The sequence below is a fragment of the Mus musculus genome, chromosome 1, assembly GCF_000001635.26.
Source record: "Mus musculus strain C57BL/6J chromosome 1, GRCm38.p6 C57BL/6J".
In the NCBI taxonomy this organism is placed as follows: Eukaryota; Metazoa; Chordata; class Mammalia; order Rodentia; family Muridae; genus Mus; species Mus musculus.
The window spans coordinates 90,047,343-90,069,733 of record NC_000067.6 but is presented as its reverse complement, the minus strand read 5'-3'; the positions used below and the strand labels follow the sequence as shown (position 1 = coordinate 90,069,733).

The 22,391-nt window shown below is 49.4% G+C and overlaps 1 protein-coding gene across 2 annotated transcripts in view; it reads left to right on the top strand.

Moving 5' to 3' along the window:
• Positions 1–22,391, top strand: part of Iqca (IQ motif containing with AAA domain) — a 111,305-nt gene that overhangs the window by 83,703 nt on the left and 5,211 nt on the right. For both annotated transcript variants that reach the window (NM_001368722.1, NM_029122.2), the window contains exons 15-17: positions 2,810–3,009; positions 17,260–17,346; positions 21,768–21,945. In NM_001368722.1, the coding sequence (NP_001355651.1) occupies positions 2,810–3,009; positions 17,260–17,346; positions 21,768–21,945 (465 nt within the window). The remainder of the gene's footprint in view (positions 1–2,809; positions 3,010–17,259; positions 17,347–21,767; positions 21,946–22,391) is intronic.

Sequence of the window (22,391 nt, the reverse complement as noted above, 5' to 3'; positions counted from 1 at the left end):
AAAATGCAACGAGCCAGTAGGTGTATAAGAAACTCTTCCTCCACACTGGTTCCCTTGGCTCACAAGTCCCCGCACACGTGGTTTTCCACCCTGCTTCAAAAGGACCCCACCCCTGCCTCCCTTCACCCCATTTCCCTTCACCCCATTGTCTTGGAGAACCCTCCCACTACCACCCACTCCCCCCCACCCACCCTACCCTCACCCCACTCCACGTCCCACCCCAATCCTGTGCTGTCTTCAACACCTGCCAAGCCCTCCTGACCACAGAGTCAGCAGGAGAGCTGGCTCTCCTGAGGGAGTTTTATGTCACCTGTCAAGAATGCAGATACAAGAAGCCGTGTACGCAGATATGCCTCCAGGTGTTTAAACTTCATATGTCACCCCCATCTGCCCATGAAAGCAACCTGGGGAGATGCTGGGGTCTTCTAGCACAGTTCTTGAACCTGCCCCTTTACACACACACACACACACACACACACACACACACACACACACTCATAGGAGAACCCTCACGTGGAAAGTGCCTTCTGTTAGAAAAGGGATGAGGCAAGGCCTTAGGGGCAATGATTGTTTGGATCACTTCAGTGGTGGCCGCTTGCAGAAGCCCACACAGGCTAGTGTCCACACCCAGTCATGAAACAAAGCCTAAGTGGCTAGGACTAGGGTTGAGGCCTCCTAGCCCCCTCAGAGTATAAGAGAAAGCCCAGAACATGTCCAATCAGGTCCTGGAAGATCCAGAGGACACAGAGAGAGTACTTTCCTGAGCAGGTGTGGGTCATTGTCTGAAGAAGGTTTCTTTTTATGGTCATGCTCCCTCTGAATCCTACATCTCCAGATGATATTAAAGTTAGGGAGAGATGGAAATAGGGTCAGGACCCAGAACACCAGGCCTCTCTGCAGTCCTCCAGACCTTAGACAGATGCCATACCCAAAGCTAGAAGTGTCCCAAATATCTAGACCATGCCATGAGAATGAGGATCCCTGGGTTAGCTGGGTCCCAAGCACAGGGACCTTCCCTGGACTACCCTCTCCACCTTTGAGTGGCCTTGGGTGATCTCTCCCTAGAAAAGCAATGCCCTGCATTCAAGTCTGGCACACCCTCCCCAAGGTCCAATTCTCCCCGAGGTCCCACCCTCCCCAAGGTCTCACCCTCCTTGAGCTCCCATCCTCCCCGAGTTCCCATCCTCCCCTCCACCCTTCATTCCTGCCACCTCTCCCCAGGTGTCTCCCAGCCCTGGCCCTGGCCAGCACCTTTGGCAAGCCTACAATTCCCATCCACCTTTCAGATAGCCACTGTCAGCAGTCTCCTCACCTGCCCATCACTGTCCCCTGACACCTCATCAATCAAAATGTACACTGTTCCCTTAAGACCAACCTGATCAGCCACTGTGCCTCCATCACCAGGACCCTTCTCACACACTGCTCCTGGGATGCTCTACTCCAGAGTCCCACATAGATGCCCCCTTCTCCCAGGGTCCAGATGAGACCCCTAGCTGAGTTTCAGCTTCTCCAGCATCTGTGGACCTCGAGGTTCCAAGCACACTTTGCTTCCAGGTTGTGAGTTCAGCCCCATCCTGGCTTCCCATTGCAGGCTCACCTCCTCGGGGCTCAGCTTCCTTCTGCCCATAAACCCTCAGTAGCACATCTCAAGATTTTTCCATACTTAAAACCCACCCTACTCAGCACAGGAGCTCCCGGGGCTTGCCAGAGCCACACCCAAAGCATCCTTCCATGTCCAAGAATGAAGAAAAGAGGAGTAAAGAGCCTCTCTCTCTCTCCCACCATCAGAAAATTGCTCCTCCATCACACCATGTTCCTGTAACCCTCTCTGATCACATAAACCTCAGTTATGTCACTGGAAAGAATATGTAGAACGTTGAGTCACTCTAAAGAGACATTTCTGACTTTCAAACAATTCAGTCCTTTCGATTATACTTGGAAGGAAAGGAAAGGGAAAATTATATTGAGCCAGGCATGATGGCACATGGCTGTGATCCTAGCATTAGAAAGGGAGAGAGAGAAAGGATCAGGCCAGCCTGGGCTATAAGGTAAGAACCTGTCTCAGATTTTATGATTAATATTATTATAGTCACATATTAATAGCCAAGACATAGGTACCCAGAGTCTCCAAAACCAGGGCCCCTTGAGGACAGCTGCTCCCCTCCCCCCACTAACCAGCACTGAATTGTGTGCACCTTGTACCTACTGAGTGCCCACTCCTGTTCTGCCACCCCCAACCCTCGCCCCATCTGGCCTGAGGTATAGACTGTGCAGATGAGAGTAGACAGCAGCAACTGTGATAATCCAAGCTGCTCTATTGCCAAGTGCCAGGTGACCTTTGATCCTGACAGTCTGGGGCCAGCTCAGAAGGCTTTGCCCCCTGGCCTTGGCCTTTCCCTCTGTCTCATACGCTTCAATACATATACATAGTAGGAAAGAAGGGTCCAAAGGAAATGAACATGCCTCAGCCAACCTCATTGTCTGTCTCTCTGCAATCTGTTCCACCACCTCCAAATAAACAAATACATAAATAATAATTTTTTTAAAAAAACAACTTGGTTAAGCTATTATAGGAATGATCTTTAAAATTATTAGTTTGGAAGAAATGCAGGACACCAGGGGAGGAAAAGCAGGCCTAGAGGACCCCAGAGGCCCCAGAGCCCATTGAGCCTTAGGCTTGACTTGACTTCCATGTATTCACCATGGCCACAGACCCCTTCACACAATGCAGCGCCCTAGCATCCTCATGCTAGGCACACACTCTGGTTTTCTGGGCATACTCAACAGCACTGGCCTATGCCTTTTCCAGGGTCTGCAGAAGTGCATGAGAGAGCTCCCTTGGTAAAGTCACTGCTTTTGGCTGGACCCTCGGGAGTAGGGAAGAAAATGCTGGTCCATGCCATCTGCACAGAAACAGGGGCTAACCTTTTCAACCTGTCTGCCTTGAACATCGCTGGGAAGTACCCGGGCAAAACCGGCCTGCAGATGATGATACACTTGGTCTTCAAGGTACGTGCCATGGCTGTCTCCTTCCTCTTCCAAATGACACTCAGTTCCTGCAGGTCATTTTTCTAGAGAGGCAGACACATCTGTGTTGAGCTCCCCTTTCACCCTCCCATACATTAACTTATTTCCAGATCTGGCTGAGCATCCTACAATTAGAAACAGCTTCTTTGGAGCATAAACACCCTACCGTGGTGCCCAGACCTGACTCCTGAGGCCACAGGCTTCCTTGCTGAGATGCCTGTATGTCTCCTGGAAAATCAAACCCACGTTTTACCTCCCCAGCTCATCTCACTGTCCTGATCACCTTTGTACTGTTGCTCATGTGGTACAAATTACAGCACTCTATTACTCTCTGAGCACGAGCTCTTTCGACAGGTCTGAAAGGGGAACCTTCAGAGAGCTAGGCCCAGGATGGGAGGGTCACAGACAAGGATGACACAGGGTCACAGACAGCATCTCAAAGGACCAAATGAACCGCCAGCTCTGTGACCATAGTTAAATTCTTAACAGCCCCTCTGGGTCCCATCACCAGAATGAATGAATCTTAAAGAGCTCAGATGCGAATCTTCTATACATTATATGAAGATTTTGCAAGATGTAATTTCGATCTGGCTGAGGACCTTGAGGTTTTTCCCCTGCTGGTCAGCTCACCTTAGCTGTTACAGTGTCAGCTTTGACTATAGAATCCAGTGTGGCTGCACACAGCATCTAGGCTGACTCTGCCTTCTCAGAGCTCTAAAGTATGGGGATGGTAGAAGTGAGTCTCTCCTGGGGATGCTGGTCCAGTACAACTCAGATGAGAGAAGGTAGCAGAGGGCTTTGTTCCCTCAGCTGCCTCTTTCCACAGGGCCCTAGAGAGTGTCGCTCTTCCCTTCTTCCATGATTGTAGCAAAGGAATCCTACAGTGCAACAGTTCTGGTAATGGGATGCCTACCTGATGTGTTCTGTTTATATGACTCCTCTTGCAAACTATCTCTTGAGGATCTTGCCTACTTTGTATGGATGGATGGGCAAGTGGGTGTGTGGTTTTGTTTTCATGTATGGGTGCACTTGTGTAAGTAGGGGTTAGCATGCAGCTGTGTGTGTCAGCACATGTGAAAATGGAAGGTCAACCTTGGGTGTCATCCTTCAGATACCATCCACTCATTTCAAGAGACAGGGCTTCTCTCTGGTCTGGTCTCACTAGGCTGGGCTGGCTGGCTAGTGAGCACCAGAGATCTGTCTGTCTCCACCAGCCCAGCCTTAGAAATAGAAGCAGACACCAATGCCTGGCTGTTTTAAGTGGATGCTGATTGACAGGTGAGCCAGTTCAAGTCCTCATGCTTATAGAGCGAGCACGATCTCACTATCTCACTATCTCACTATCTCACTATCTCACTATCTCACTATCTCACTATCTATCTCACTATCTCACTATCTCACTATCTCACTATCTATCTCACTATCTCACTATCTCACTATCTCACTATCTCACTATCTCACTATCTCACTATCTATCTCGCCGGCTGCTTACCTTCCATGAGCTATTGGCTTCAGAGTTTGTTAGAATTATTTGTATATCCTAGATGCAAGTCTTTATCACACATGAATTGTAACCATCAGCATTTCCAAGCACCTAACTACCTCCAGACATTCTTTGTTTCGTTTTTGTTTTTGTTTTTTCGAGACAGGGTTTCTCTGTGTAGCCCTGGCTGTCCTGGAACTCACTTTGTAGACCAGGCTGGCCTCGAACTCAGAAATCCGCCTGCCTCTGCCTCCCGAGTGCTGGGATTAAAGGTGTGCGCCACCACACCCAGCTTCCGGACATTCTTCTGCACACTGCTGTGTATTCTGTGTTGGTTAGTTCAAACCGTCAACTTGACAACACCTAGAATCACCTGGGAGGAGAGTCTCAGAGAGGAACTACCTAGGTCAGATTGGTCTGTGGGGATTATCTTGGTGGTTAATCAACATAGAAAGTTCTAGTTCTCCATTTAACAGGCAGGGGGTCCTGAGCTGTGTAAGAATAAAGAAATCAAGCTGAGCATAAGCAAGCAAGAGAGCAGCATGCATCCATTCCCCTCCACTCCTGACTGTGAATGCGGTCTGACTAGCCGCACTGTCTGCCTTGCCTTCCTCGCAAGGATGGACTGCAACCTAGAAGTCTAAGCCAACTTCTTCCTACACTATGTTGATCCCCTTTCCTCCAACCCATCCCCCCCAGAGCTGCGGTCCAAACCCAGAGCCTTTTGCTTGCTATGTAAGCACTGTACCACTGGGTTAAACCCCAACACCCCACCTTGCAGTGGTAACACATACCTTTAATCCCTGGGAGGCACAGACAGGCAGATCTTCGTGAATTTGAAGCCAGCCTGGTCTACAGAATGAGTTCCAGGACAGCCAGGGCTACACAGAGAAACTCTGTCTTTGAAAAACAAGACAATGAGCCCCAACACCCCACTTTACTGTTGCTTTTAGTCCAGATATTTTATCACAACAACAGAAATGAAACCAACCTATTCACATCTCACAACAGCCTATGGACACAGGCATGAAGTGAGGGAACAACTGGGTCATAGTGCTGCCCTGAGATGCCCAAAGTCTGGCACCATCCTCCATGTTTCATAGCCTGAGTTATGAACACACAGAGTGTGCCTGGGTCTCTTCATTCCTTACACGGCTCCTGGTGTGACTCTTGGCACAGCCAGTGACCTGGTCGTTTTGTTCAGCTTGTTAGAAAGTGAGAGCCCTCATCTTGATCATAGATAAGCGATTGCTGCACTTACCAGAATTATCACAACCGGACACCATGTGGACAGGAGATGCTAGATGTCAGGCCATTAAAATGTAGAACAGCACATCATCTGCCTAGACCTCTTGGTGTTGGGTGCCTGACACATACCTCATTAGGTTTCACCTTTGTTGTGTATGTAGCTGATTAATGAAAGACCCAGAAGTCTCAGGAGTGGGAGTCATTCAATTAAAGATGCTCCGAGAGGCCACTGCCTCCCCATTCCCCCACTCCCTACCCCAGCATGACTGACAGAGCAGCTATCTGCATTTAATTAACCAGAGGAAGGCAGGATTAGGAGCCTGCTTAGGCAAGTCAAGGGCAGGAAGCCTGAGGATGTAGCTAACTATAGAACCTAGGACCCAGGCCATGGCTCAGCAAGGCAGACTTCTGTAGGATTTGCTGGAGGTGAATAAACAACAGAACCCGCCAGCCTGCACCTAGACTCCGGGAGATGCTGGCTCTTCCCTGATGGCCCGTAGCTCTTTTCTTCCTCCTCCTGCACAGTGACGCAGCTGAGGGCCAGCACAAGAGTGAGGTCCTAGGGGAAGAGGGCTAAGATGGCTGCTCAGCCAGGAGGTCACATCTAGGTCATGCAGACATGCTAGCCTGCAGCCAGTGAGCACAGGATGCCCAAAGCTCTTAGGCCCAGTCTCTTCTCCAGGAGAGGACTCTGCCCATATATGCTCCTCTCCAGAGCTCGTGCTACAGTCCCAAGGGGAGCCAGACAGCTCTGCTCCATAGCTCCTGGGGATGAGGACTCTGACAAATAACTTCAAGATACTGCTGATATGTGCGGTGGTGTGACTAACCTAGATCTGTGAAGAATGTGACATATATGTGACGTGGGCCACACATGATCTCAAATGAGCTGACTAAATAAAGAAAGGAAGGGGGCAACTGCAAAGATGGCTCTGTCAGTAAAGTGCTTGCTAAGCATTATGGGAGCTTCAGATCCATCCCCTGTATCCACACAGAGAGCCAGCTGTGGTCATCCCAGCACCGGGAAGGTGTGGTCAGAAGGATCCCTGTTGCCCGCTGGTCTGCCCAGCCTAGCCTCATCAGCAAGCCCCAGAGCCCAGGGAAAAGTCACGACTCATAAAGACAAAGAGGATGGATTCAGGGAATGATATCTAAGGTTGATCTCTGGCACCACGTGCACATGTACATACATGTGTGCATGCACACATGAGCACGCACACCCACACAGGCATACACAGTGTGGGGTTGAGGAATAAGGAGAATTGGGAAGAGGGAAAGGGGGACCAGAAACAGGGCATCATGTACAGATGGTACAGCATCGGGCATGAAAATCAAGGGGCCTGGACTCTGAGCATAAGTCCTGACAGAGAGTCTGTCTGAAGGCCAGGGTCACCTTCCAGTGTGTTGAAGGCAGTTTCAGATTGAGGGGTAGGGTACAGGTGGATCCCCAAACCTTTTCCTGTGCATGTAGCTTGGCTTCTAGCAGTCTTAAGTCAATGGCAGGTTTAAGCAGGGTGTGTGGAGAGTGTACTGGACTCATCTCCACCACATACCGCCTCCACCACCAGCATCCCACAGTGCGCATGTGCCATGGTCCAGAACCCACAATGCCGTGCCATCAACATTACAAGGTCATGCTTGTCTTCTACTATCTGAGCCTTCAGAACTTAGTCCTGGAGGGGACAGAGTCAAAGGGGAGAACATCAGAAAAGGAGCCCAGACAGAACCATGAGGGAAAGTCCACCCCAAACTGAGGCCATAGTAGCTTGGAAAAAGGAAAAGACCACAGAAGGATGATAAGGTCCCTTGGCCACAAAGCCATGTGGTAGGTATAGCTGTGTCTGGCTCTGGGGAGAAGGGGGTTGAAGAGGGTGGAAAAGGGGGACCCATTTCTCCATGGTGGCACCAGTTATAACAGCCCTCCAAAGAGTTCCAAAAGAGAAGAGAGCGTCAGACTGTGGGCACAGGCATTGCCAGCAGGGTGTGAGGGGAACACACTGTGGACATTAAGTCCCCAAGTACAGAATCAGAGCTGCTGGTGTTGTAAATGAGGGTGTGTGTGGAGGGGAGGAGGTGACCTGTGGCCAGGCTTGGATGGAAGGATGCTTCTCCACCCTGGACACATTCAGAGGGAAGATGAAGTATTGATTTGGTTAACCCTGCCCCGGGGAGTCACTTGTGCCTGAGTCTTCGTCCCATATATATCCTGTTCTTCCCAAGTTGCCCCAGCATTGCTGAAGCCTGGAGCGAGCCCTTCAGCCCTTACGTAGAAGAGTGTGGACTGGGAGGAGCAGGACTTTCAGCACAAAGTCACCACATGTGACACAATGCCCCTGCATCTGAACCCTTTCCCTTTATGTAACAGCACCATTCTGTCCAGTTCCTATTAGCACTGCCTGCCCACAACACGGTGCCCACCAGAGTGAGCAGCTGTGCCATGAGTCCCCGCATCCCTGCTCCTTCTCTTCCTCCTCTGCCCTGCCTGTTTACCTCTATTTCATCAGTCAGGCTTCCAGTTTTAGGATACTTCTACTCTTTTGTTGGTTATTAGTTTCAAAACAAAGGTAGTCTCTTGCTAGAACCTGAAATCACTTCCTTGACTGTATACAATGTAGCACAAAAAGATAGCAATTAACAATAGAAATGTGTACAGAAGAGAACACCCTCACATACTGCTCAAATGGACCCCTATTTAGTAGGGTAAATTTAGAATGTGAACTCCCCCCAGTAGCCTGAACCCTTCCATTCCTCTCCAATATGACAACACCTCACATACAGACCAAGGATACTACATACCTGCTGGCAGGGAGGGGTCCCACTGTCAAAGGTCCCTCCTTCCTGCCAAAAGCAGATATCTGCCCGTATTCATGGAATAAAGAGCAAACACGTGAAGGAATGAGTGTGTGTGGTTCCAGCTTGGTAAACCGAGGCAATAGCTTAGAAAGCAGATGTTGGGGTTTACTGCTATTTTCCTAAAGTTCTCCATATCCAGGGAAGAACCCTAAAACATCCAGGGCTCATGTCTGTAACTTACATGATGTAAGCGTGTTCTGACGGCAAGCCAGTATGTTCTGAGGTCTGATGCCTGCGGTGACCATTGCGCAGTGTGCTCAGAGGACTCACAGGACTCAGTAATAGAGGCCTCCTTGTTTTGACGAAGATCAGGCTTGGTCAGTAATTGACAGAGACATTTGATATTTGATAGGACCGAAGAGCCCTCTGCTGGCCACAGAGTGAACTATCCCACACGACTTTAGACTTTAGAGGTTCAGTTACATTTAATTGGCCATGACCTCAAACTATCTGCATAATTTAAATGAAGCTTCTCCATAGCTAAGTGAAAATTAAAAGAGCAAAAGAGACCATTTTTCATAGCAAATTGTCAAACCTCTCTCTCTCCTCTCTCTCTTCTCTTCTCTCTCTTTCTCTCTCTCTCTCTCTCTCTCTCTCTCTCTCTCTCTCTCTCTCTCTCTCTCTCTCTCTCTCTCTCTCTCTTGTTAATTCTTACATACGCAAAAGGAGTATGGACTAGCAGACCCAAGTACTTACTGTTGTTAAACAGCCACCAAGGGAGAGACAGATAGACAGGCAAAGATTCTAGAAGGTTGAGGGACAGGTAGAGCCTCCAGTAACAGTGAATGTTGGGTTCTTAAGACATGCAAATAGCATAGGTGAGACCCTGCTGTTCCAGCCATTTGGACATCCTCAACTCAAGCCAAAGGAACCATGCTGAGCTGAGTCACCTGATTGCTCCGTTTGTTGTACCTGGCCACAGTTTGGTATGAAGCGTGATGGCTTTAAAAGCTTTTCTCTCAGAATGGAAACAGCTTGGCCTTGCACTTGGTGGGTTAGCAGACATTCAACTTCATCACGGAACTCCTGGGCCACTGAGGTCAGAGTCACCTTGCACAAATGTCCTGGCCCTATAATGGCTTACTGATCAGTGATTAAGTTGGTAGAATAATGCAAGATTGTGTTGGAAGGAACATGCCCGTTCCAGCAGGCAACTGGCCACATTCACCCTGGATTATTCTCCAGGCATCAGATCTCAGAACATACTGGCTTTGCCGTCAGAACATGCTTACATCATGTAAGTTACAGACATGAGCCCTGGATGTTTTAGGGTTCTTCCCTGGATATGGAGAACTTTAGGAAAATAGCAGTAAACCCCAACATCTGCTTTCTAAGCTATTGCCTCGGCTTACCAAGCTGGAGCCACACACACTCATTCGGCAAAATGCTTTTTAAATGATCAAATGGCCTGTTTGCAGCTCTGACCCCAGTTAAACAGTGAAGGGCACATATAGGATATAAAAATACAGTCTAGTATTTTGTGCCTTTTCAGCCTCCATCTGACATCTGCAGGATCTTGTAAACAACCCGCATTTTTAAACTGATGGGATCCACGCAGTGACCATGAACACCGTGAAGCCAGTAGCAGCTGGACCTGCTTCTTCCCAGAGTCAGGTTACTTGGCAACACAGCCCAAAGTGGGTAATAAACTCCATCCAAGACTAAACACTAGCATGAGATTGAATGCCAACAAGTGCCACAAGAGAAAGTTGAAAAGAACTTTGTAGAACTGGGCCTGGCATGGCCTTTTGAAACCTCAAAGCCCAGCCCCAGTGACACACACTCTCCCACAAGGCCACGCCTCCTAGCCCTTCTAATCCTTCTCAAATAGTGCCACTCCCTAATGACTAAGGACTCAAGGGGCCATTCTTATTCATCCACCACAGCAGCTTTCAAATGTTGCAAGGTGACCTAGTTGACCATTATTTATCGTAATCCCCAAGCCAGAAGTATTATCTACAGCAATGCTGATAGCAAACTTATCACAGAGTGACCATTGTGGCCTTGTAGCCTAAGCTGCTGTTTTGTGACAAAGCTTTGAAAGAGTATAAGAAAAAAAGAAAATGTGTGTTACGCTTTTAACAGGTGACAAATTAATGACCCAGGGTGTGCATGCTTTAGTCCCCTTGTGATGGTCCCTACCTATTCACCAGGGGTGGGGGGATGTTAACAGATGTGGCCTCCAGGAGGCTGCAACCTTAAAGCCACACAACCCATGGTATGGCTTCTACAAAGCCCTGTCCCTCCAGAAGTTATCTAAGGGGATATCAATCATGTTCCCCAAATGCTCATCTAAGCACTCGTAGACCTAGGGAAGGTCAGAAACTTCATTCAAAATGGGTTCAAAATAAGGTTAGAGCCAATGAATGATATGGTCCCTCATGCTATCATGATGCTAGAGAAGTACGTCTTCTATCTGGGGCTTGGGAGGTGGGCAGCCTTCAAGACAGTCCACATAGCAATGCTCACAGAGCCCCGGAACCTTCCCATCTCTGTGTCTGATGTGAAGGCGTTTGTAATGACAGGGACTGCCTGAAGACAGATGTGAGATGGACAGTCAGGGGCTCTGTGCTCTTAGACTGCACTGGTGAGTGCTGCAGTCAGAGACCTTCTCCTTAGCAAGCATGTCTGCCCAGCTGCTCTACTGTGTCCAGTTGATACAGTCTTAAGAGAAATCCAAGAGGAGCCCCACTAATGTCACAGTCTAGGGGTCCTGACTGGGTTTGTTTTCTCTGCCAGTCAAGGAAATAAAAGGCAGGAAAAAATCTGAAGAGCAACAGGCAGCAGCAGAGAAAACTGAAGCTCCACAGTCAGGGTGGGTGAGGAACCACACGCAGGCAGCAGGCACACAGAGGAAAATGCACTCTGTGAAGCAGAGGGTCGGGCTCAGAAGGGAAGGAAAAACTCCAGTCTCCTCTCAAGGCCTGGAGCGTCTAGAGCCTCAGAGTTTTCCTCCCCCACTTGGAGGTTGGTCAGTTTGAAGGCAGATATGGTGGTTGCTTGGCTGGAACTATTGTGTGATGTGTCCTGATCCTGCCTTGAATTTGTTGAGCCAGACCATCAGGAAGGGGGGCTGCTGGTGGGAGACTGAAAGAACTCAGTGGGGAAACCCCCACTCAGCTCCCGATTCGGCGTGCACCCAAGAATCACGAATAGAACACAACACCTTGATGTAACAACAAGAGGTATTTTAATGGCGGAGCTCCGGGTCGAAATGTTTCTCACACAGGAGACAGTGGATTCGACCACGAGGCTTGGAAGCTAGGGGTTTTTATAGAAAAGGAGTGGGGCTGGGGAAGGAATTGGCGCAGTTTCACATGATTGGTCCATTTAAGCATCAGCAGCCTGTAACATTTAACTTAGGTCAGAGGGGTGGGAGCTAGGGAGGCGATGGGCCTGCCCGGGCATGTCCTGGTCTGTTCTGCTATGCTCTCAGCCCCAGGTTTCAAAGCTCACAAACAACTCTTTGGGCTATTTGACATACATTACATGAATTACAGTTTTATTTCCTTTCAAGACAAAAGCCTACAAGGCCTTTGTTTTAGACCAACAGGCTTCTGCCTCAAGTCAGGAGGGTGAGGAAAAAGTCAGCCATCTTGGAAGTTTGCCACTTTATTACCTAGTCATAGCCTCTCTCTCTGCCTGTCGCCTACCAGGGAGTCTGTCTAAGTCCTCATCCCTCACCATGTCACCCCCTGTCCCACAGTGGTGGTTCTCTATGTCTCCCTCCAAGGTTGCCTTTCCTAGCTTTCTCTCCTCATCCCACGCCATCTCTGAGTTCTTCTCACAAGCTAAGCTGCCTAGATGTGTCTGTACTCTCCTCCCCAATTCACTATTTGCACATCTGCCTGAAAGATCCTCTTTGTCTTCTAGACTCTGTCCCAGCATGCTTCAGCAGCCTGTCTTGTCCCCTGCACTCCTGCCAAGGCCACCAGTGACATCCTAGCTGCTCAGCTTCCTGGCCATCGTAGCCAACAGCCAAGTGTTCCATCTTGCACCTGCATCCAGGATGGCTTGCCCTCCCAGACCCCATTTTCCTTCATCATTGGTTTCCTGGAATGGTCCTTGAGCTCTGTCCCAGCCATAGTCTATCCAACCCTTCTCTCCTCTTGCAGATCCTTCCACACCATTCTTGGATAATCTCCCTCCTGGACCATTGGTCTTTTCTGATGTCGGGTACCCTCAAGCTCACAGTGGCCCATGCTGACCTCATCATTTCCTCCTTCATCGGGTCCCCTCTAAGCTTACTGTCCTCTTGGTCATTCCATATCTACTTCTTGTATGTATGGCCAACTCTATGCCCCTGAGTCCATTCCAGCCTTCCCAGGCATGCACCGCTTCTGTCTTGCCTGCTCTCTTTAGAAGCCTCTATTCCCCTCCCACCTTGTCCTTCCCAGTGTCCTTCAGCCATTCCCACTGCCCCCAGAGCCAAGGTGGCCCAAGTCTGAGCTTAGTGCCAACTACGGCAGTCCTCACACACTGACCTTAACACAGATAGAATCTTGAAGTCTTCTCAGGGTATCCATGGCTTCTAACATATAAACAAATTCCATCACATGGCTCCAGCCTCTGGCCCCTTTGCGACCACCCTAAAAAACCTTTGCACTATGTGTCATTCCCAGTGCCCAAGAGCCTGGCTCCCACTCAGAGCAGCACAGGTATTTTCTCCTTCTGTCTGGGAACCTCAAAGCTCTGTCTGCTTCCATCTGTGCCTACAGTCTTCATCTCCCTTGTCCCTACCACCCTACAGTTATGAGACACCCTCTGCTGTCCTTGAACCACCTGCAGATTCATAGCTGCCCTCTCCTGCTTTCCCAGATCCTTGAGGTCCTAGCTCCTAGAAACTGGCCCCTACATTACTGATCTTTATGGTCCAGCCACTCCACACAGTGCCTCAGAACTTCTCTGCCCCCAGCCTCTAAAGGAAGGAAGAGAACATAATTTTCATTCCTAAATCCAGGCCAAAACTGAGAAAGCAACTCCCTCTCGCCCCCATGTCTTCACCCACCATGAAAAGCAGCCTCCGTTCCTCTAATCCTGCCTCACCGCCTAGTGATCCAGGCCTCTCCTCTCTGCCCAGCACTGCACAGGAAGGCCTGTGACCACCTCCCAGCTTCCCCACAGAAAGGACAGGAGAATTCATGCTCCCAGGACCAAGAGATTCATTCTCCCAGGAGCAAGGTGATTATTTCTCAATCACCTTTCTGCTAGGCTGCAAGAAGAGAGGACAATGAAAGTAGACAGGAAGTGAGGGGAGAAGTTATGGGGAGGGGGGAGTCATGGGGGGAAAGGCGGGAATGATGGGAGGGGCAGAAGTATGGAGTAATCTGCTCAAACTATAGATATGTATTTTACATATGTATGAAAATAGCCTCAAATAACCACCTGTAATCATAACTTTTAAAATTTAAAAGCTCTGATGCCAGATGGTGCCCAGGCACTTAAGTGTCATTTCTCAGCCAGGGCATCACTATCTAGAGCAGTGACTCTCAACCTTCCCAATGCTGTGGCCCTTTAATACAGTTCCTCATGTTGTGGTGACCCCTAACCATACAGTTACTTTTGTTGCTATTTCATAGCTGTCATTTAATTTCGCTACCGTCATGAATCATAATGTAAATGTCTATGTTTTCTCATGGTCATAGGAGGCCCCTGGGAAAGGGTAGTGTAACACCCCCCCCCCAGAGGGGTCATGACCCACAGGTTGAAAGCCACTGGTCTAGAGTCTCCAGTGTCAACCCAAGGAAAGGGAGAATGCTGTGGGGAGAGGAGGCTGCAGTATTCTGGCTCCTCTTGCTCCCTAGTGTACCTCCCACAGATTATCACAGGCACACATGGCAGGAGTTAAATTCTAAGCACCAGTTGGCAGCCAGCATTCCCTGATACTGTCTCCTTCTAACCGTCCTTTCTCATGGCTTCCCAGCCAGGACTGGCACTGTTCACAGGGAGCCTACACCCTGTACTGTTTCTGCGCCTCTCTCTGAGTCCTCACCACCCAGCAAAGAGTTGGCGCCCAAACATGACATATTCCACACTGCAGGTCTGGAGGAGGATGGCTGGCTCCAGCCGCTCTCTCTGCAGTGTGTGTGCTGCCTCCCCTAGAGACCCATAGAATACTGAAGGTGGAGAGTCATCTAAGCTGCTCTGACATCTCTGGGTGCTGATTTCATTAAATAAAAGATATAGATGAGGGAGAGAGAAGCAGAGAGGGTGTCCCTTCATCCTGTGGCATGTATCTGCCCCAAGGGTGGCAGCTGCAAGGCAAGTGGCTGGTTTGTGATGGTCACTCCTCAGATTGAGTGGGTTGAGACTTTTTTCCAGCCCCCCACCAGGCAGCCTCACCTCCACTAGCAGCCGTGCGAAGATACATCAGAGTTCCAGAGGATGGCAGTGGCGGGCGTGGGATTTGGAAAGAAGGGTGAGGCATGAGAAGGGCCAGGCCAGACACGGCTGTTTTAATCTGTTACTAGCACAATCTGAAGGGCTGTGTGTGCATGGGTGTGTGTGGCATGTGTATGTGTGTGCATGTGCATGTTCCTGTGCCTATGCCTATGCATGTGCACACATGTGTGTACGTGCACAAGTGCATGTGCATGTATGTGTGTGCATGTATGAACTTATGCCTGTACCTGTGCATGTGTATGTGTGTGTGTGTGTGTATCTGTGTCTGTGTCTGTGTGTCTCTGTGTGTGAATGTAATTACCTGTGCATGTGTGTGGAGCCAGAGGTCAGTATTATTTGTCTTCCTCAATCATTCACCACCTTACTTTTTCAAGACAAGTTCTCTCACTGGAACCGGATCTGCCTGCTTTGGCTGGCAGCAAGCCCTAGGGATCCTTCCGTGTCTAGCTCCCAGCACTGGGACACATATACCACTCATTGTACTGGCTTCTTACCTAGGGCTGGGGATCCACGCTCAGGTCCTCATGCTTGCGTAGCACGCCTTTGTTAACCGAGCCATCTCCCCCAGCTCCTTGACTGAACTTTTTGTTCTCTTTTTCTCTGGCAATCAAAATCTGGGAAAGGGAAAAAAATGTCTCTTCGAATTCTAGTGCCAAAAATATACCACAGGAGGCTAAGCCAAAACAAAGCACCCCTCATGAAGGTTGCCCCAAATTCAGAGGTCACAGTGGTTTGGGGTAGGGCTCAGTAGAAGAACCATGAAGAAAGAGAGCTAGGCTCGTAGCAGCAGAGAGTGTTTGGGTCCTCATCCTCCGTGCATTCACCTCCAGAGCCCTGGTCCTCCCCTGAGACAGAGATTCGGGAACTGTCCAGTTCTGTGTAGAACAGACAGGGAACCACAACAAGCAGCTCGCCCCTGCTTCCCACACCGTGGTGGCCTCCGTCCTGCCTCTGCCATTTTGGAGCTGTGTAGCTCAGATCACTTCTGGCCCTCAGTGACCCCCGTCTATAAATGGGGGAGGGGGTTAATGGGGCACACTCTGTGGGACTGAGTTGAGGAGATCACAGGCATCTGAAACCCAGAGAGGCCCCTACGAGGGGTGGCTGCATCACATGCACGCTGGCTCTGGCATGTACAGTGCCTGTGCCCTGTGCCTGGCACAAAGTGGCCCCACTGCTCCTTGCTGGACCACCCTCAGTTACAGCCCACACCATCTGAGGCCTGGGGTTTAAGAATAAGACTTGAATTCTCAAACTCTATGACCCAAGGTCTAAAAGCCTAATATAATAGTTCCCCAACTGTGTGGGCTCCTAAAGTTTGCTGAGTGTCCTCATGTGTTGGGGAAAATGGATGCATGTGATGTAGGTGTTGGATTGCGTTCAGTCAACATTACTTTGTTTCTGAAGACACATAATCTGTTTTCTCACTTGGCACATAATGCCAGGGAAACAGACTTGGCCATCCGCCCCTGGTGACTTTTCTGCCAGTCAGTGCGTAAATAATGTTGTCTCAACAATGTTTCAAGAAATGTATAAATAAGAGTTCCTAACACTGGCTAGATGCTGCAGCTGCTATTACCTGCCACAGTTGCACACAAAGCGCAAATTGTTGCAAAAAATACCTCAACTCCACTACTAGGCGGGTGCTTTGAAGAGATTGTTAGGCCTGTGGCAATTTATTCACATGCCTTGGTTAAGTCCAGTCCTAACTCTGGCATGAATCCCTGCTCACTCTAGAAAGGCCCAGAGCCACTGTCCTGCAGGGGAGCCGCAGTCACAAAGGCACAAGTGAACAGAGACGCACAAATAACATCACGGGAGCCTGTGATGAAACCGTCTTCTCATAGCAAGCAAACTTGAATGAACCTGGGAATGTGAGTAGCCTGTGTTTAGAGCACATGGTCCTGTTCCCATTCATTTTCAGCCGAGAACCAGTGACTTATGACAAACCAAACCAGGCAGGGGCTCTGGGCTCTGATACAGGAATATGTCCACTAAGACGGGCCTGCAGTGGTGGAGGCCTGTCCCACCCTATGGCCCCACCTCCTAGGCAGGTACTGAGATGCAAAACCCATGGATGCTAGCCTCCATGAGGCAGGTGAACAAGCTCACTTCTGGGTGACATCAAGGGTCTGCCTTCCTCAAGGTGTGCCAGGGATGTCCCCCAGTCAGGCTTCAGGGAAAGAGGACAAGTGTCCCTCAGGAAGAAACACATTCACCCCTAGGCTGGCTCTTGTCCTCCACAGGTGGCTCGCCAGCTTCAGCCTTCCGTGGTGTGGATCCAAGACACAGAAAAAACCTTCTACAAAAAAGTCCCGCAGGCAGAGAAACGGGTGAGTCTTCCCTGGCACCCAGTCTTCATTCTCTGATGTTTCCCCTCACAGGGGGACAGCTCCACGTTTCAAGAATGTCTTAGATTTCCAAGGAGACTCTGGGGGCTTTAAGTCCTTCCACAGAAGGCTCTCTCTGCCATAAGTGCCTGTCAGGGTTTGAAAGAAGCCAGCGCCTCGGTTTTTATGAGGCATAATTTGGGAGGAAAAAAAAAAATAAAGCGAAGGAGGGAAGTTTTTCAGTCCAAACATGATTCAGAAGAAACAATTCAGAGAACTTTGCTCAGTTACAACCAGAGGCACACACAGTTATTATTACCATTTCCTATTGTTCATAATAATAAATAGCAAAGGGCTCGAAATTCTCGAACAAAGGCCATCAACAGCACAGCTAAGTGCCCTGCATCCAGGGCCTCTGGGGAGCTCCGTCTCAATTGCTTCCTTCCTTCTTTTCTCTCCTTTCAATGCCCCCCTCCCCCACACTTCCCCCCACAAATCACCAGAAAATTTCCCACAAGTTAAAAAGAAAAAAAAAAAAAAAAGATACACGGGCTTGTTATTCCACACCAATTTGTACCAAAGCAAATAGTGGTTAGCTGTGAATTTCTGATTAAATCTGTAAGGATTTTAATCACTTATGTATTATACATCACTTTCAGCAGGTAGAGGTGATTTGGGTAAAGCCCAAAAGCTCAATCTTTGCTTCTCCAAATGAGCCCTGATTGCCCTGTCATTTTAAAACCTCTTAGGAAGACTCATTTGTTACATATTTGTTACATCTGGGAAGCCAGTGGTTAGCGCCCTCTGCTGACCATGTTGAGACATTGAGGGAGGAAAGAAAAAGAAGTCCCAGTCTGACTTAGCCAGGGTTCGCATACATGGTGTCATCATAATGTGGATTGCTCATAGACGTAGTGATTCACTCTCCTACGGGACTCCAGCCTGGGAATGTGAAACTCAGGAGGCCATTCTCCTTAGCTGGCTGTGTGTCTGCCGTCAAGTAACTTGATCTCTCTTAGTCTCTACTTAGTCACCAGCCCAAAGAACCTCTGAGTTCAGGAAATTTGTCTGGCTTCCTTTCCCAAGAGCCCTTAGCTTTATAGCAACCCAAGTCCGCAAAAAAGAAAAAGAAAAAAAAAATCTGAGGGGTGTGATTAATGAAAGATCCAGAGGCGAATGGGCAGGAAGATTGAGACAGCTCACATAGGGAAGGCAGGAAGCTGGCAGAGATGGAGATGTCTGTGGTACAGATGAACCACCTCTCTAGGCCCCACACCCACCCTCCGTCTTGCCTCCATGACCCCACAACTGCCATCCATGGCTGGGTCTGTTCTGTAGGATATGGAAGGTTCTAGAGGCACAGCCCCACTGTGGACAAATTAAATGTTTGTTCTGTTCACACCAGCTAGAAGATCCTTGGCCGTCAGGGGGATCCCCTGCTTTTGAAGACCACAAATCACACACGCGGAAGAGCCTTAATGCAGAGACATTTCCTTCTGCTTCATGTCCAGCCATCAGTCCTTCCCTGTCTCCCATAGCACCCCTGGGACCATGCTAGATTTCTCCCCGGTCCTGCCTTTGAAGACCTCTTGTCTTAGGAGCCAAAGATGAAAAGCTCTGGAATTCCTCCTCCTCTTCCTGTCCCTCTTCCTCCTCCTCCTCCTTTTTCTCTTTCTCCTGCTGCTCACTCATGTTCCTCCATCTCAGAATTTTCAGAAAAGCCCAGTCTTGTGGGGAGGGGATAAGGGGTCCAACCATCCTGCTTTGAAGAGCCCAGCTCTGCCCCGGCAGACCCTTGCTGGTGCCTGCCTCCTGATGTTACTGTAAGCAAACGGTCAGTCACGTCAGAGACGAAGGTACAGACTGAGACAAGGGCGCCTGCTCCTGCATTTACTGCCCCATTACCCTTTGTTACTTCATCTGGCCCCAGCCTTCCCTGCTGCCACAATAGGTCTCCACCGGGGAACTGCTTGCTTTGTTGGCGCTGGCTGCGATGCTCATTTTGTGGAGCTAACTGCAGAAAAGCAAATTGAAATTGCTGTGTGGATGCTAGCCACTAATTTGAAATTGCACACGGTAATACAGTCGTGAGAGACTGGCAGGCCAGCCGTGGGGGGTGGCGGATGTGGAGGTAGCCAGCTAATCAGGAGCTGTTTCCCGGCATGATTGATGAGCGGGCCGTGCTGAATGAACAGCTCTGAAATGGAACCGAACTGGCCTGAGCACGGGGGAGCTGTGGACTGGATGAACACACCCCTGCTCTCCCCACTCAAGAGAATGCACACGTCGTCAGGGTGACGGTGTCACTGTGGAGGCCATTCAGGATCAACATTTGTCATCCAAATAGGCTACTTAATTTCAGATCTCCCTACCATTTCAGGACAAGCAAGTAGCAATATCTCGCCTCAGAAAGGGGAAGGTGGGCGCCGCCATCACCATAGCAACTGGGCTACTAAAGGTGAAAGGGCTCAGCCATGCAGGTGTGTCCCTGTTTCCAGCCTTCCAGAACCCTCCGGCCAATCATTTCTCCACCAGTCTTTGGGGAGCTCACACGTGCACCCCTCACATCCTACCCACCCCTGTAAGACTTGTTTGTTCTACTTCGCTCCTTAAAGGCCTTGTCTACCCTCTCCATCTCCTCTCAACCCGGCACCATTCTGTCTCCACTCCATAGAAAATGCTTTTGAAATGCACCACGGCACAGAAGTAGCACAAGAGCCCTCTGAAAACTATAAAACCATTGAGAGACCTAGACAGACCGGAAGACATTCGGTACCGTGGGTTGAAGATTGAATGTTGCTAAGATGGAGCCAGTTAGGTTGCTAGCTGTGATAAAACACTGACCAAAGCCAACTTAATGAAGGAAAAGGTTTATTACATTAAGGGAAGCCAGGGCAGGAGCTCAAGCAGGACCCAGGGTCAGGAACTGAAGCAGAGACCATGGAGGAACGCTACTCTCTGGTATGGTCCTCACTGCTTTCTCAATCCTGCTTTCTTAACTCAGATCACCTGCCCAGGGGTGGCACCGCCCACAGGCATCTAGGACCTCTCACATCAATCATTCATCAAAAAGATGCCTCACAGATGTGTTCACAGGCCAATCTGATGGAGGCAGTTTCTCTTCTGAGGTCCCCTCTTCCCAGATGGCCCTAGCTTGTGTTGACAAGCTAACCATCACAGACAGCATCTCCCCAAGAGCCACCTAGCAGTGTAGTGCAACCCTCGAGAGCATGGCGGTTGACTCGTTCACACACATGTAAAGCTAATTTGGGTGGAAATTCAAGAAACCCAGACAAAATAATGAAGCCCCCAATTTCTAACAAGCTAAATTCTACATCTTCCCAAAGGAGACACCAACTGACCACTAAGTTCACAAGATGCAGAATACCCTTAGTCACTAGTTAACAGGAGCCCTGGTGATCAAGCCTGGGCTGGGCGTGAGCATCTCTGCCTAAGTTCCCTTCCAGTGCTTCCTCCTCATCTAGCCATACAGTGAGACTTAACTCCAGGGCGGGCTCTGATTCTCCCTGGGGTCCCAAGCAGAACTCATCCACACTCCAGCTTCTCCCTCTTGGTGTGTGTCTTGGGGTTTTACTGCTATGAACAGACACCATGACCAGGGCAACTCTTATAAGTATAACATTTAATTGGAGCTGGCTTATAGATTCAGAGGTTCAGTCCATTATCATCAAGGCAGGAGCATGGCAGCATCCAGGCAGCCATGGTGCAGACAGAGTTGAGAGTTCTACATCTTCATCTGAAAGCTGCTAGCAGAATACTGACTTCCAGGCAGCTAGGATGAGGGTCTTAAAGCCCACACCCACAGTGACACACCTACTCCAACAAAGCCACACCTATTCCAACAAGGCCACATCTACTCCAACAGAGCCACACCTTCTAATAGTGCCACTCCCTGGGCTGAACATGTACAAACCATCACGGTGTGATGGCACTGAAATACTACAGCCTGGAGCTGCCATTGAGGTGCTGACGCAGTGGCAGAGCCCTTGGTGACATGAGATTCAGGACCTTGGGTCCTCGTGGTGCCTTGAACAGCAAAGGAAACCTTGAGTCCATCTTCTAGACAGCTCAGAGCAAAGTGGGCTCCTTCCTCTAAGAAATCAGCCTTGTGGGGTGGCCACTGAGAGTCAAGGTCTTGGGTCCCCCAGCAGATGATTCCTTTCCTTCCTTCTTGATCCCAAGTCTGAATGCCAGAGGCCAAAGGCCAGATAATGCCACAAGAAAAAAATCAGTCAAATAGGAGGTGCTTTCCAAGGTTCATCCAGGGTCACACTTTGAAAAGCTTCGAACAGAATCTCGAATGGCCTCCCCGAGCACATGCCACCGCACATGTCCCTTCATGTTCTCCGTTCTCAGTTTTCTTCTCCCTGTGGCCTAATCTTTCCCCTGTCTCCCTTTCCCAGTTTGAACCGAAACGCCTAAAAAGATACCTCCCCAAACTCCTGAAGCTCCTGAAACCGGATGACAGGATCCTGATTGTGGGGACCACACACCGACCTTTCGACGCGGAGCTCCAGCCCTTCTGCAGAGTGTACCAAAAGATCATTTTGGTTCCCAGACCTGACTATGCTTCCAGATATGGCAAGTTTCATGAGGGTTTCCATGAGGCTTAGAACAGTGTTTCGTAACCTATGGTTCGCCACCCCTTTGGGGAGTCGCATATCTGATATTTACATCATGATTCGTAACAATAGTAAAATCACAGTTATAAAGTAGCTATGAAATAATATTATGGTTAGAGGAACTGTATTAAAGGGTCACAACATTAGGAAGGCTGAGGCCCACTGGCTTAGACGAATGTGAACACTTCAGGGGCCAAGGTTGTTAGTTACTCAATCTGCAGAGAGTGTGATCCTGGCTTCATAAAATCCACGCTACAGACACAGCAAGGGAGACACTAGGACCTGGGAGGTCTCTGTCCACTGGGGCTTGCCTGTCATGTAGGCCCACAGTGGTTCTTCACAGCCAGCCAGACCAGAAAGAACAACAGAGGGGAGGTGGGTTGGTAGGTGTTACAGGTGACATAA